Source organism: Balaenoptera acutorostrata, chromosome 2 (genome assembly GCF_949987535.1).
Source record: "Balaenoptera acutorostrata chromosome 2, mBalAcu1.1, whole genome shotgun sequence".
NCBI classification, from domain to species: Eukaryota; Metazoa; Chordata; class Mammalia; order Artiodactyla; family Balaenopteridae; genus Balaenoptera; species Balaenoptera acutorostrata.
The window spans coordinates 54,752,958-54,768,581 of record NC_080065.1 but is presented as its reverse complement, the minus strand read 5'-3'; the positions used below and the strand labels follow the sequence as shown (position 1 = coordinate 54,768,581).

Genomic DNA, 15,624 nt, shown 5'->3' with positions numbered 1-15,624 from the left:
CTACCCAAAACAATCGATAGATTCAGTACAATCCCTATCAAAATTCCAATGGCATTTTTCACAGAACCAGAACAAATAATCCTAAACTTTGTATGGAACCACAAAAGACCCCAAATGGTCAAAGCAATCTTGAGAAAGAATAACAAAGCCAGAGGTACCATGCTCCCTGATTCCAAACTATATTACAAAGCTATAGTAATCAAAACAGTATGGTATTGGTATAAAAACAGACACATAGATCAATGGAACAGAATAGAAAGCTCAGAAACAAACCCACACATACACAGTTAATTAATTTACAACTAAGGAGGCAAGAATACACAATGGGGATAGGACAGTCTCTTCAATAAACTATGCTGGGAAAGCTGGACAGATGCAAGTAAAAGAGTGAAACTGGACCACTATCTTACACCATATATAAAAATAAACTCAAAATGGATTCAAGACTTGAATATAAAACCTGAAACCATAAATATTCTAGAAGAAAAGATAGGCAGTAAGCTCCTTGACATTGGTCTTAGCAATTTTTTTTTTTTTTGTATCTGATCCAAAGGCAAGGGCAACAAAAGGAAAAATAAACAAATGGGACTACATCAAACTAAAAAGCTTCTGCACAGCAAAGGAAACTATCAACGAAATGAAAATACAACCTACTGAATGGGAGAAGATATTTGTAAATTATATATCTGATAAAGGGTTAATATCCAAACTATAAAAAGAACTTATAGAACTAAGTAACATAAAAACAATCTGATTAAAAAACGGGTATAAGGATCTGAATAGACATTTTCCCAAAGACATACAGACGGGCAATAGGCACATGAAAAGATGCTCAACACCACTAATCATCAGATAAATGCAAATCAAAACCACAATGAGGTATCACCTCACACCCAACAGAATGGCTATTATTAAAAAGATAAGAAATAACAAGTGTTGGCAAAGATGTGGAAAAAAGGGAACCCCTGTGTACTGTTGGTGGGAATATAAATTGGTGCAGCTACTATGGAAAACAGTGTGGAGGTTCCTCAGAAAATTAAAAATGAACTACTGTACTAACCAGCAATTCCACTTCTGGGTATTTATCCGAAGAAAATAAAAACACTAACTAGAAAAGATATATGTGCCCCTCTGTTCACTGCAGCATTATTCACAATAGCCAACATATGGAAACAACTTAAGTGTCCATTGATGGATGAATATAAAGAAGATACACACTAGAATACCACTCAGCCATAAAAAAGAAAGGAATATTGCCATGTGCCACAACATGGATGGAGCTTGAGAGTACTGTGCTAAATAAGTCAGACAGAGAAAGACAAATACTGCATGACTTCACTTACACATGGACTCTAAAACACAAAACAAACAAAACAAAACAAAACCTAGACTCTTAGATACAGAGAATAGACTGGTGGTTGCCAGAGGCGAGAAGGAGTGGAGGTAGGTGGGAGGTGAGTGGGTAGAATGGGTGAAGGGGATCAAGAGGTACAAACTTCGAGTTAAAAAATAAATAAGTCAGGCTTCCCTGGTGGTGCAGTGGTTGAGTCTGCCTGCCAATGCAGGGGACACGGGTTCGAGCCCTGGTCTGGGAAGATTCCACATGCCACGGAGCAACTGGACCCGTGAGCCACAACTGCTGAGCCTGCGCGTCTGGAGCCTGTGCTCCGCAACAAGAGAGGCCGCGACAGTGAGAGGCCCACGCACTGCGATGAAGAGTGGCCCCCGCTTGCCGCAACTGGAGAAAGCCCTCGCACAGAAACGAAGACCCAACACAGCCAAAAATAAATAAATTAATTAATTAAATAAATTAAAAAAAAAAAAAAAGAAAGCCGAGAGGGTTGCACTAAGTAGAAGAATTACTAATCTAAAAAAATAAATAAATAAATAAAAAATAAATAAATAAGTCACGGGCATGAAATGTACAGCATGAAGAATACAGTCAATAACGTAGTATTAACTTTATATGCTGACAAGTGGTAACTAGACTTATTGTGGTGACCATTTTGCAATGTATCCAAATGTCAAATCGTTACACTGTAACACGAAACTAATATAATAGTGTATGTCACATATACTTCAATAAAAAAAAACAGGGATAATAATATCCTCATAGGTTTGTTGTGAGGACAAAATGAGTTATACACAGACTGCTTAGAACAGTACCTGACAAATAGTAAATGTTCAAAATATGATAGCTATTATTGTTGTAAATATTATTCTTATAAAATTTTTTGACCACAGGAAACTTATTCCCAGTAAAAAGAACGCATATATGGTTGGGCCACCTTGTTTACCAGGTTTTCTTAATCTTTTAAGAAGATTAACTACTGAATTAAAAAAGAAGGCACATGGCTCCTCCTTTGGCCATGCATTCCCATTAGCCATAACTACTATGTCAAGCATCAGTGGCTCTTTTTCTTAAAGCTTACAAGTAAGACAATACTTTGATAATAAAATGTCTCTTAAGAATAAATATATGGGTTAATATAAAATTTAGATTAAATCATCATAATATGTGGAAATTTCATTTTCAGTAGATAAGAAAATTTCTGTCAAGGGTTACATTTCTGTGCCTCATCCTCAAAGGCCAGAGTTATAACATAACACAGCATATTTACAGACTACTGCCAGGGGTTAACCACTGGTATAATGTGTCAATTACTTCCCAAGTTGATACTATACTCTTTGAAGAGAGAAATTTTATCCCACATATTTGGAATATCTCTGAATCCTTTCAGTACCTAATGTAGCATTAGACAGTACAGCCACTAAACAAACATTTCATTAAGGAAACTTTTTATTACATCTGCTTTAAATTCCTTCCAGGCCAAAATTCTTGCCATGCTCTCTATGGTACAAAATCTTGAAGCCTCAATGTCTTCAATCAGTCTTATTATGCTGGAAAAAGTCCCAAACTGGTTTTGAAGGAAAACTTGGGCTATGTCTCATATTCTCCCTCAGCCCAATTCTGTTCAGAAGGACAATATTCACTGCAGTTTGCATACACTTATTTGCATGATTATTTCACCACGGTATATTTCACTCAACTTACTCTCTGATAATAGGGACAATGCTGGTTTTTCTTTCCATTGTGTCCCTAAAACCTAGCATAGAGCCTGGCCTATGCTAGGTGCTCAGTAAATATTTGTTGAATGAAAGATTTCTGTTCAGGCAAATATCTTTGTTAAAGCTTCTCATCTTTATGACCATGTTGAATCTTCCTCCAGAGTAAAACAACTAAGTCTGCCCTTGACAGTAGAAGTATAACCTCAAACTCACTGATGCTTAATACTTCTCAGAAGTTAAGAGAAATACAGTATTAATTCATCCACCCATCCATTCAGTACATATTTGAACTGCTGCTACCATGTGTCAAGCACCATTCTAGATGTCTGTCTCTGCCCTCATAATGCTCATTCCATGGGCGAGAGTAGTGGAGGAGGATACAACAATAAAAAATAAGTACTGAAAAAGTAAAAAAGTACTGGAGAAAAAACTAAAGAGGTTAAGGAGGCCAGGGAATGCTGGAATGCAGGATATGAATGAGGTTTGCTATATTATAGAGAGTTGATAGGAAAGCCCTCTCTGCTAAAATGCCATTTGAGCAGGCTAGAGTATACTACAGAAAGGAACAACAAGTGTGAACTCCCTGCCTAGCAGGATGGGCAATGTATTCCATCTCTACCAGTGTTTGTCAACTGGGGGTGATATCACTCTCAAGAAACATTTGGAAGTAAGAAGAGATAGATATTCTGGGTTTTCACAATGATGTAGGGTAGGAATGAGGAGGGGGAAAAGTGCAAACAGCAGAACTGAAAGAACTGCTCTGCCCAAAATACCCACTAAAATGTTTGCCGGGGGTATCATTTACAGCATTTTTGCTTTTGTTTTCAAATTGCTCTCACTGTGTTACAAAATGTAAATAAACAAGATTCCAACATAATTGTATCTGATACAAATTCAGTTTATCCTAATTCACCTCTATGCTTTCATTCTCATTTTATTTTCTCCATTATGCTGGTTCATCATATTTTGTGTGTGATACAGACTAGGTCCCAGTTCAAGAATTCAAGGGATACTTATTCCATTATTGACTCTGCCTCATACTGCATATAAACGCTTTAAATAGGAATTGACATACCTTGACCATCAAAATCAATCAGGAAATTATTCTCTAATTCTAATGTGGGAACATTTTCCATTCCCCACTTTCGCTGACAAAGACCAGCTCAAACGACACTTCGTCCATGAAGCCTTTCCCTACTTTCCCAGTTGCTAACTTCTCAGTACTACCAAAGCAATATGCTCCTCTCTCCATTAGAACGCCTACCAAACATATAGGGTTTTTCTTTACCTGCCTGCCTCTCAAACTAAACCATTAGCTCTTCTAAGGCAACAACTAGGTTTTTTCCATCTATCTTTATATCCCCAGCACCTGGTGCCTAGTAGGCATTCAATAAAGGATTGTAGAACAAATGGAGAAAGAGCGATCTCCAAATTAAGCAAAAAAAAAAAAAAAAAAGTCAATTTAAAAAATATACTTGGCTTTTTAACCTACGACCCTAGAAAACGCCTGTAGAGTTAGGTTGAAGCCAAGTAAGGCCAGGAGGTTGGTAGATGGAGGAATCTCCACTTGAGGACTTTTCCAATTATGTGCTGAGAAGTGCCAGTATATGGCTTTCGATGCAATCCTGTTCAGAGGCAGGGGTAAGGACAAGACTTCTAATCTCTTCCAACCCTACGACCCCAGAATTCCTTTAATCAGTGAGATATCGCTTTGGGGAGCCCAGGTACCCTAGATGACGCTCACCTTCCCGTTCGTGGGAGGCTCCTGGATGTAAATGTTGCTCATGCTGGTCAGCGCTCAGGACTCTGCTCCTAAGTGGGGATGAGAGCGAACGGTCGATAACTAAAGCTGTCCACCTATCGGTACACGCTTCCTTAAATCGGGAGGTCGTGGAAAGCTCCAACCTGTCAAAATCCCGCAAGACAGCGACACCAAACCCTCTCTTTTCCTAAAGCTAGCGCCTCACGGATGCCGCCATGTTGCTCCCGGACCCGAGCACCGCTAATCCTGAGAAGGGGGGATTCCAGTGGCCTCCAGGGAATCGAAAAAAAGATTATTAAGCCCCTATAGATTAATTTAATTTGTATTAAAAATTTTAAAACAACAATTCTTAAGTCTTGGTGTTGCTTACTTTACTCCACGCGTGTGCAAATCCATTAACCCCCTGGAATCTGGTAGTAATGGTTCGGACCGAGTGATGTCTACAATACAATTCCCCCAGAAACTACAGCAGCAGCTACTTGGTTCCGCTTTCGCCGGAGACTTTTAGGGCCTTCCCCGACTGTCACCTGGGTGCCGCGGCGCGGGTGGGAGGAAGAGGCAGTCCTAGCTGTGTGTTGTCCTCGCGGCCAGCGGGAAGCGAGCGCCCTCTCGAAAGCCCAGGGGTCCCGCGACCCCTCTTACCAGCGCCATGGCAGTTCCAGGTAAAGACCCAGGGTCTGGGCGAGGGAGGGAGCGGGTAGGGTAGGGTGGAGTGCGCTGGGGTAAGGAGTAGAGCTCAAAGGCTAAGGCGTTAAAATTAACAGGTTCGCTTGGTTTACAGGGAAAAGTTTACAGTTCAAAAATAAACTCTGAAGGAAAGAGAGAAGGAAAGAAACTATCTCCCCTACTCCAGCCAAGCTCCCAGAGCACCGGATGGACCACAGGGAAAGTATATATAGGGTGGGGGAGGGGTGTTGCAGACAGACTAGTAACTGTAGGCCTAGGAGGCTGTTGGCCGAGGAAAACTTACCTTTAGTTTTGAAAATAAAATTGAAAATAAAATTTGAGGTGGCAACACCTGCGAACCCAAGTAACCAGAGGCATTGTTTGTACTGGAAGGGCCGAAATGGGCGTCTGGGGTTCTACTTCTCTCTCTTCCTTGTTGTATGTAGTTGCTGTGTGGCCTTGGACCGGTCGCTTTGCCCTTCTGGGCCGCAGTTTCTGAATCTGTAAAAGAAGGAGATTTGTTGACTTCTGCGTATGGTTCCTTCCAGCACTGGTTGACAAGAGATATTTGGAGAAATATACACCACTCCCCCCGACCCCACACTCACACAACTTGGAGATTCACAATGCCTATAGTATAAAAAAGATGCTGAGAATTGCTATGGTTCAGAAGCAACTTTGTTTCCCAGTATTATTTGACCACGTTTGTTCTGTGGCAGCCTTTACTGAACTGGATGTTACAGATAGCTGTTATGGGAAGGTAGTGCTGTTCTACCTACTGCAGTTTTAGGAGGAGCACGGGGGGGGCGGGGCATTGTAGGAGAGGAAAGACACTCATTCATACACATAACTTTTTTTTTTTTTAAAGAGATTTTTTAAAAAAATTATTTATTTATTTATTTATTTATTTTTGGCTGTGTTGGGTCTTCGTTTCTGTGCGAGGGCTTTCTCTAGTTGCGGCAAGTGGGGGCCCCTCTTCATCGCGGTGCGCGGGTCTCTCACTATCGCGGCCTCTCTTGTGGAGCACAGGCTCCAGACGCGCAGGCTCAGTAGTTGTGGCTCGATACACATAACTTTTTATTAAAGGCGTACTGCATGCTAGGCACTGGGAATACAGTTGCCCTTCACACAGAACTTACAATGTAGCAGTGAAAAGAAAGTACCAGAAAGTCTGACAAGTGTAAGGCAGGGAAAATACAAACCCTTGAGGAGCACATAGTAAGGGCACCTAACAGGAGACTGGAGGGGCCAGAAGGACTTTCCAGAGGATGTGGCATTTAGAATGAGACCTGAAGAATTGTGGGAGGGGGAGTTGTAGCCAGAGGGACTGGATATGTAAAGGAAGAAGAAATGTGTGAGAAGACGAAGTGAGAGATGTGCACTATGGATGGAACTCAGAATACAAATGGAAGAGAAGTGAGAAATTAACTAGAGAGGTAACAGTAGCTAATATTTACTAAGCATTTACTATGTGTCAGATGTGTCAGACACTGTGTCAAGCGTTGTATTTTATCTCATTTAACATTCGCACCCACACTGTGAGTTCGGTGTTGCTATTTCCATTCTACAGATGAGGATACTGAGGGACAGAGAAATCAAGTACCTTGACTGAGATAGCTAGGAAGTGACGGGTCACTCTGGCTCCTCTAGACCCCACGTGCTTATCCATTTTGCTGTGTTTTGGTATAATTTACAAGGCAATTTCCAGTGCTTACAGGATGTTTTAAGCCATGACAAGGAGTTTGGATGTTTTCCTAAGGACCATAGTAAGATATTTAAGGATTTTTAAACATATTCACATTATGGAGAGAGCATTCTGGCTGCACAGTAGATTGAAGGAGAGCTAGTTTGCAGACAGTCACCAGTTAGGAGTAACTCTGGTAAGCTGTGATGATGCCTCAGGGATGGTCTCATTAGAAAAGGAGAGAAGCAGATTGGAGATATATTTCTGGTGGTAGAATCACTGGGAATCAGTGATATATTCACTGTAGGTGAGTAAGATTGGAAATGAGGTATACCTGGGTTTCACTGTTAGGCAGTTGGGTGGGGCTATTTACTAATACAGGCAAAACCTGAGAAGGAACAGTATTTAGGGGGGATGATGATGATTTCAGTTGGGGCTTGTGTTGAGGTGTACTCAAGGAATGGAAATATCTAATAGTAAGAGATAGGAATGGAAATATCTAATAGTAAGAGATAGGAATGGAAATATCTAATAGACACTAAGAGAAAATTTGTAGCTTAGGAAGGAAGCCAGAATCAAAGAACAATTTGGTGTCATCCACACATGTAATAGGCCATGGGAATGGAAGCCTTTGCTCAGGTGGAGTGCATAGAGTGTGAAGGGAAGGTCTGTGGCTGGAGCCCGGAGAATATCAACATGTAAGGGGCCTGCAGAGAAAGTCCTGTCTGCACAGTAGATTGCCTAGGCATCCTGATAGGCCAAGTCAGCCCTGATGACTTTGGCCACACACAGCTGCATCCAGAGTTGACTTGCTGTCACTGTTGGTTTCATTATTTGAGCAAGCATTTTGAGCATCTACGTGGTATAGGTATGTCACGATCTGTGTCCTCATAAAACTTAAGTCTAGTAATGAAAATGTCATGTGCTGCTTAAGAAAGAAGACAAAAGTGATTTTTTAAGTCCTTATTGAAATTCCCTTAAACTTAGACTAGTGTTATAGATATGTTAACCTTCTTTCAATTCAAAATAATGCTTCAAAGTGTAATAATCTTAAATTGTGCCATTAAGCTAGATGGTAAGACATAGATGAACTATTTAAACCCAGAAAAAATTGAAATAATAGGCATGACAGCACTGTAAAAGTACAATGCAAGTGCCATTAGAAAATACGGAAAATGTTAAGGTAATTTCTTGGATGATTGATCCAGACAGTGTATTACAGGAAAATAGGGCTCCATCAGAAATCTTTGGAGATAATCATCAAGAAGGACAAGAATGCTCTTTTATTTTTAGGTATAATGCTCATATGGATCCAGCATGGCATTTTTTGGGTGGTCCTGCTAGTGATTATTACAAGGTATGACTACAAAGTACTGAGGTTCCTTTCAACAAATGATAATCAGCCTCATCTATTTTATGGTCACCTACTTTAGCTGTTTTTCCATAGCAGTGTGTGTAACCATTGTGTAGGTAACACAGTGAAATGTATACTCTGTTACTTAGAGAAATCATAGACTTGTAGTTGTTATTAAAGAAATGACATTTAAACACACTGAAACTCAGTGAAGTTTACTTTCTTTTAAAACTGTTTTTACCATTCACAGTTGTTGAAATTAGTTCTGACATTCATGTTGATAATTAACCATTCCCAGTGAAGAGTTACCTGACACAAGTGGCAATGTATGTTATTGATGTGGTTGGCAGGAAAACTTTGTCTCTCTCTCTCTCTCTCTCTCCCCCTCCCTCCTTCAGTGAAATCTGTATAGCCAAGATAGTGAATTTCCTATAGCCAAATTAACATTACATTCGGCTATGAAAGTGTGTCAGATTCTTAACAGGTTACTATTGCAACTTAGTAATAGAACGATTCTAAATTACGCTACATCCAAATTCTTTTCACTCCTAAACTATACTATACACAATTTCTTTTTTCTCTAGTCTATGCAGCATGTTTCTCCTGAAATACTTTTCCTAAATCATATACCTGATCCTGTCATTCCTGGGAGACAGGAACTTAATTCTTGACCCATATCTGTGAATTTTCTATTTCTTTTCAAGCACCTTAACCTTTCAGAGGCTCAGTTTCCTTGTCTCTATGGTGAAGGAGCTGATGACTAAGCTTTCTTTCACTTCTAAACTGTTATAATGCCAAAGCTCCCCATCTCTGCAAGAATGAAGTACACACTGCCTAAGCACAGCCGAATCACTCTTGCTGCCCTTTCCTCCCACCACTGCTCTCATGCATTCTGCAGTCTTCTGACCTGGCCAACTATTCTCAGAACCTCTGTGCTTTTCTACCTACATGCTTTTGTTATCACTGTCCCAGCTCTATTGTCCATGTCTAACTGCGGGAAGCTTTCCTGATCTCTCAATGGAAAGTTATGCCAGCCAGTTCTTCCTGCTGACTAATGGAGCTATATGTCTTTAAACTGGCACAGTCTAGCATGCCTTACAGCTGTGGATGCATTAGCCTAGATAACCTAGTATATTGTAAGTTTCCTCTAGTATAGGAACTTTATTCAAGTTCTCTCACATCTATTTCAGAGTTATGCCCATTATAGGTAAATAATATTTAGAGGGATGATCACTAGAATTGCTGCGGAGCAGAATCTGTTACTAAAGTAAACTAGTAAACTAGTAAACTAGACAGCAGTCTTGATTCTGTTTCATTAGATAGTGAATTAAACTTCTCCATGTCTCTTCTTATCTTAAACTGGTAATATCTATAGCCTTTTTTCTTCACAGGTTATTTGTATTTTGTGAGGCAAGCAAGTGGAAGCATTTAATACATTTACTTAAATGTTAGCTCTTTCATGCCAGTAGTTTAAAATAAGCAATTCTTTGATTTACTTTTATCTCTTCTTTTGAGGGTCAAATGATTATGAAGGCATTTTTAACTGAAGGTGGGGACATCTGCTCTTTTAAAGTATTTACATGAGTGAACTCATTTAACCTATTTTTTTAACATGCAGAGAATTTTTTATTTCTGCTGTTCTTTCTGTTTTTCCTTCAGTACAATCTTTGGGGATCCCAAAGAAAGGATTATATCTATAAATAAAGCAGTGGAAAAGTTTAAATACATGGCATTTTACTCTGCATTCAACTTCAGCAGAGTACATATGCTATATACATATTATATAGCACCTCTATGGTATAAAATCTGGCCACGATTTGAATTTTAAAAGCAGAAGAAATTTAAGTTATCTTTAAGGGTCACCAAATTATAACTAAAATTATTATTGAGTAACCAAATGTAAAATTTAAAGTTTTACAAAACAGAAAAGGAATCTAATTTGAATCTAATCAAATTAAAAATGAAAAGAATGGACAGAGGTGATTACAATTGCTAATCACTTACTACAAAGAAAACTTAGTTACTTAAGCTGTTTACTTTTAAATTTAAATGATTATAGAAAATATTTTAATTATAAAGAAAGCTTTTACAGGCTTCCCTAAAATCTAAAATATACAGCACGAGAGAAATATAATATTAAGTTCCAAGCATCACTGTTAAAGTTCCCAGTGACAAAATTGTTGACTTTGGAAACAGGTGATGTGAAATTTCAAGAGAATAAATTGAGGCCAGTATGATGGCTTGCCATACCTTTGGGGGCCACTGAACAGCCTGAGGCTACTGTCAGGAACACTCCATCCCTTTGTCTCACGTTTTCTCATTCCTTTTATTTTGTCCCTGCTTTTTCATCTTTTCTAACGTTTCTCTTTTCGCTTCCTTCTTTGCCCTACTATTACGTTTTTTTCATTTTATGCTAACTACTAAAGTATAATTCATATATGTCAAAATAAAATACACAATCACAAATGTACAGCTTGAAGAATCATATATATAATAAAGATTTTGAATATTTCCATCATCCCAGAAAGTTCCCTGTGCTTCTGTCATTTCCCCCTTCCCAGCAGTCATTATTTTCATTTCTTTTGTCCTTTTATTCCTTTTCTTTTAGTGCCTGTCATGCCTCAGGTGGACCAGTGACACTGCAGACACTAGTTTCATAGCTGGCAATTGGGAGCAATGGAAGTTACTGATTCCCAACTGCTGAAGTATTTTCTTAAATTTATAACCTCAAAGCAACAAAGATTTGTTGAGGACCTCCTAGCAACTCTACACCGTGCTAGGCACCAAGTTGTATACAAAATGTAGCATGGTCCGAAATCTAGAGAAACTGACATTCTCTAGCCCTTTAAGTTACTGGGAGAGGAAGGACCCCTGCCACTCAAGTTCAACAGAATTCTAGATCAGAGTAAGGCTTTGTTAACATATAACAAATACAATAAATAAAGACCTCTACAATTTGTTCCTAAAATTGTCAGTTAATAAAATTTTATTGAAAATCTGCAATGTAGCTTCTCTGAAGAATTTACAAGTGCAGTCATTGCCTTTTGTCAAAGAATGCTTGCATGACAGCACCTCTTCTTAGTGTTGGGGCTAAGGGAGGTTTCTGGGTTTGGTTTTTGAGAAGGCAATTCATTCACGTTTCAAATTTTAGAGATATACAAAAGGTCTGTAGTGACGTGTCTCTCACCCTTTCTCCCCCTGGACCCAGGACTCCTTTCTTCAGGTAACCAATGTATATATCCTTGCAGATATTCTTTTCTTTACATATCTCTATCTATTAATATAATCTATATTATATGTAAGTGTGTAGGAATATATTATATATATAATCTATATTATATATAACGTGTAGGGATATATATATATATATATATAATTTCCTTTTATACAAATGGCAACGTTCTGTAAACACTGTTCTACAGTTGGCTTTTTTTCTCTTTATATCTTAGAGATCATTGCATATTATTAAGTAAAGAACATCCTTATTCTTTTATACCAAAATTGGTGACTAAATTATTTCTACTTTTTTACTATTACAAACAATGCTGCAGTGAATAACTTTGCACATAAGCCTGTATGCATTTGTGCAAGTAAATTGAGAGGATTAATTCCCAGATGTGGAAGTGCTGTATCAAAGGAGTGTGTACACTGGTAGTTCTGATAGATTTTGTCAGCTTACTTTCCATGGAGATGGTACCCATTTTTACTCCTACGAGCGATACATGTGTTTATGTCCCCCCACACCCTCTTCAACCTTTTCAGTTTTTGCTGTTCTGATAAGTGAAAATGGAATCCCAGTTTAGATTTTTTTTAAATTATTATTTATTTATTTATTTTTGGCTGTGTTGGGTCTTCATTTCTGTGCGAGGGTTTTCTCTAGTTGCGGCGAGCGGGGGCCACTCTTCATCGCGGTGCACGGGCCTCTCACTATCGCGGCCTCTCTTGTTGTGGAGCACAGGCTCCAGACGCACAGGCTCAGTAGCTGTGGCTCACGGGCCTAGTTGCTCCGCGGCATGTGGGATCTTCCCAGACCAGGGCTCGAACCTGTGTCCCCTGCATTGGCAGGCAGATTCTCAACCACTGTGCCACCAGGGAAATCCCCCCCCCCCCAGTTTAGATTTTAATGTACATTTCATTTATTATGAATAAGGCTGAGCATCTTTCTGTACGTTTCAGAGTTGTTTCTGTTTCCTTTTCTGTGAACTTTCTGTTCAGTTCCTTTGCCCATTTTTTTCCTATTGGTTATTGATCTTTTTCTTAATTCTTTGGTGGGTTTTATAGAGTAGGGATAATTGCCCTTTGTTGGTGCTATCAGTTGCAAATGTTTTTTCCCAAGTTTTCATGTGTCTTTTGAGTTTGCTTTTGGTGGTCTTTGCCATTCAGATTTTGTTATGTAGCCAAATTTTTTTTTTTATGAGCATATGTGTTCTTTATTGGGATGCTCACAAGAATGACACATTAGCACTGTCCTTCTGCTGTGATAGAGAGTACATGCATCTGACCCACCTCATGGCAGGAAATAGGCAGGGGTAAGGGCTCTCAGAGCTGGTACCAAGTGTCCACTGAAGAAGTCTCCATTCACCAAAGCAAGGATGTTTCCTTGAGTTCCATCATCTCTGCTGTAGCTTCCGGTTCTCCATGACTGGCCCAGAATCCTCCATTCCAGAAGGTCACCTGTTCCATGTCTCACTCACCGAGATGCCTCTGGAATTTTGCAGCACATCTCTTTGGTATGTTGCTGCCCTGCCACCCTCAGAGGCATAGGTGGGAGCTGGGGGGAAATATATTACTGACATGTAGCCAAATTTATAAGTTTTTATTTGATGGCTTTTGAATTATAGGTCATGATTATTTAATGGCTTTTGGATTGTAGGAACATTTCGAGGGAGGCAGGGTCTATTATTCTAGCAAACTTTGAAGAGGAGTGGAACAAAGAACAGCATGGGAACCTAAGATGGGGAAATGGATAACTTGTCAGAGTCAGGGCCTCCCTTATAGTCTTGCTATTCAGTTTGACATGGATCTCAAGTACCATTGTATCAGCAGAGTTCTTGTTCCAGACAACAGAAACTGACTAGTTAACTTAAGCAGAAAAGGAAAGATACCAGGAAGCTCACAGACTCTAAGAAAAGGCTGGATAATAGAGGCTCAGAAAACAAACAAGAGCAAGGGAACCCGTAGCCAAGATCCTGCACAGGCCTAGACCTGGTTAGGGCTGCTGCTGCCAGTGGCATTACTACCACTAGAAACTGGATCCTGACAGCAGAATGAACTAACTGTCCCTATTTCATTGTGTCACTTGTCTCAGATTTACTGTGTCTGTTGCATCGGATTCAAAGTTCCAGGTAAAAGTATTTAGTTGGCCAGACAGTTGTGAAAATGATAGACAAATGAAGCTTGAAATCTTAATTTAGCCAAAGGCTGGTGAGGAAATAACTGATATGAAATTATTTAGAGTTCTTGTTATACTTCTCTTTCATGTAAAAATTACAACCTTGTTAAAGAAGATGATCTGCTCTGAAAAAGTTTCATATTTTGTTCATTCTAAAAATAGGAGATACTTGAATGATAATTTTTATCGATGTCTTTAGTCAAAGATGAGTTAATTTCTAATACATGCTGAGATGAGATCATTTCGAATCTGTCCACTGCAACATTTTGAGTTCGTTGTAGGAGAGGTAATGGTGCATTTAGCACAGTCTTGTTCAGTATTATTCAGTGTCTGTGGTTTCTGTGGGAACAGACTTAACATTGACCCGGATTCTCTGAGCATCTTTTTCAATGTGCAGTTATTTCATAACGAAAGAGCCTGATTTTATTATTAATCCAGTTTTATACCACAGTTCTGCTACAGTGCAGCTTATGTGTTTCTATACTCTGCAACAAAACCCACAAGGTTTATGGAAAAACAAATGAGGTTGGTGGCTTCCCTGGTGGCGCAGTGGTTGAGAATCTGCCTGCTAATGCAGGCGACAAGGGTTCGAGCCCTGGTCTGGGAAGATCCCACATGCCGCCGAGCAACTAGGCCCGTGAGCCACAACTACTGAGCCTGCGCGTCTGGAGCCTGTGCTCCGCAACAAGAGAGGCCGCATTAGTGAGAGGCCCGTGCACCGCGATGAAGAGTGGCCCCCGCTTGCCACAACTAGAGAAAGCCCTCGCACAGAAACGAAGACCCAACACAGCCAAAAATAAATAAGTAAATTTAAAAAATAAAATAAATAAAATAACAACAAAAAAAGAGGTTGGGGCACAACACTCAAAAACTTCATCAGCGATACATTAAAAAATCATAGGAACTTATCTGCATATGTTAATTGGTTAAAAGATACATAAATACTGCAATAAACAGGACACTATACCTTTTAAAAGACCTGAAGTTTGCTGTGGAAGAGGAATTCAGAAGAATTGTAGCTTATGAGTTGTTCTGAAGTAGTGGTAGGAAGGTAGTAATACAAAATCAGATGGGAAGTTATAGCACCAGATGTGGGTGGGTGCTGCTCACAGCACACGTGGTGAACTGAAGTTGCTAGAAACATTTGAGATGTGTCCGTGTGTGTTTTGAGGCTCAGAGCAACTGGGTGCAGGTTTCTGTATTCACCTAGTGTATTTCATGGACACTTTGCCCTCAAATTGTTCCCTCTTATATCAGAGGCATTGGAACAAATTTATGTTTTTTAAAAAAGCATCATAGCAGAACGGACTGTATTTTTACTAGAACAACTCAACAATGTATATTTTAGGGGGAAATGACTAATATTTGACTTTATACCATTAAAGAAATGGTTTGAAAATGATCTTTCTTTTAAAATTAAATGTATTACATTTGCACTATATGTACTTTATTATTAAACTGAGATATCTCCATTTGAAGGACTTAGGAGTTAGATGCCCTTCATTAAGAAATAGAGTAATACTGTACTGGCCCTCTGATTGGTTAATGGAAGCCCTTATTGGAGGTTAAAATTGGTTTCAACTACATATACATACAATGGAATATTATTCAGTCATAAAAAGGAATGCCATTCTGGTGTGTGCTACAGTATGGATGAACCTTGAAAACTTTATGCTAGGTAAAATAAGCCAGGCACA

At 39.2% G+C, this 15,624-nt stretch overlaps 2 protein-coding genes across 5 annotated transcripts in view; one reads left to right on the top strand and one right to left on the bottom strand.

The window, feature by feature from the left end:
• CWC27 (CWC27 spliceosome associated cyclophilin) overlaps positions 1–6,261 on the bottom strand; it is a 248,828-nt gene extending 242,567 nt beyond the window's left edge. The window contains exons 1-3 of one of the 3 annotated variants that reach the window (XM_057540311.1): positions 6,106–6,261; positions 5,802–5,998; positions 4,814–4,881 (exon numbers count right to left, since the gene is read on the bottom strand). In XM_057540311.1, coding sequence (XP_057396294.1) covers positions 4,814–4,855 — 42 coding nt within the window. In that variant the 5' untranslated portion in view covers positions 4,856–4,881; positions 5,802–5,998; positions 6,106–6,261. Of the gene's footprint in view, positions 1–4,813; positions 5,082–5,801; positions 5,999–6,105 lie in introns of those variants that run through there. The other 2 variants (XM_057540312.1, XM_057540313.1) reach the window with 2 other exon arrangements.
• SREK1IP1 (SREK1 interacting protein 1) overlaps positions 5,299–15,624 on the top strand; it is a 59,559-nt gene continuing 49,233 nt past the window's right edge. The window contains exon 1 of one of the 2 annotated variants that reach the window (XM_057540314.1): positions 5,299–5,493. In XM_057540314.1, coding sequence (XP_057396297.1) covers positions 5,481–5,493 — 13 coding nt within the window. In that variant the 5' untranslated portion in view covers positions 5,299–5,480. The remainder of the gene's footprint in view (positions 5,494–15,624) is intronic. The other variant, XM_007176034.3, reaches the window with a different exon arrangement.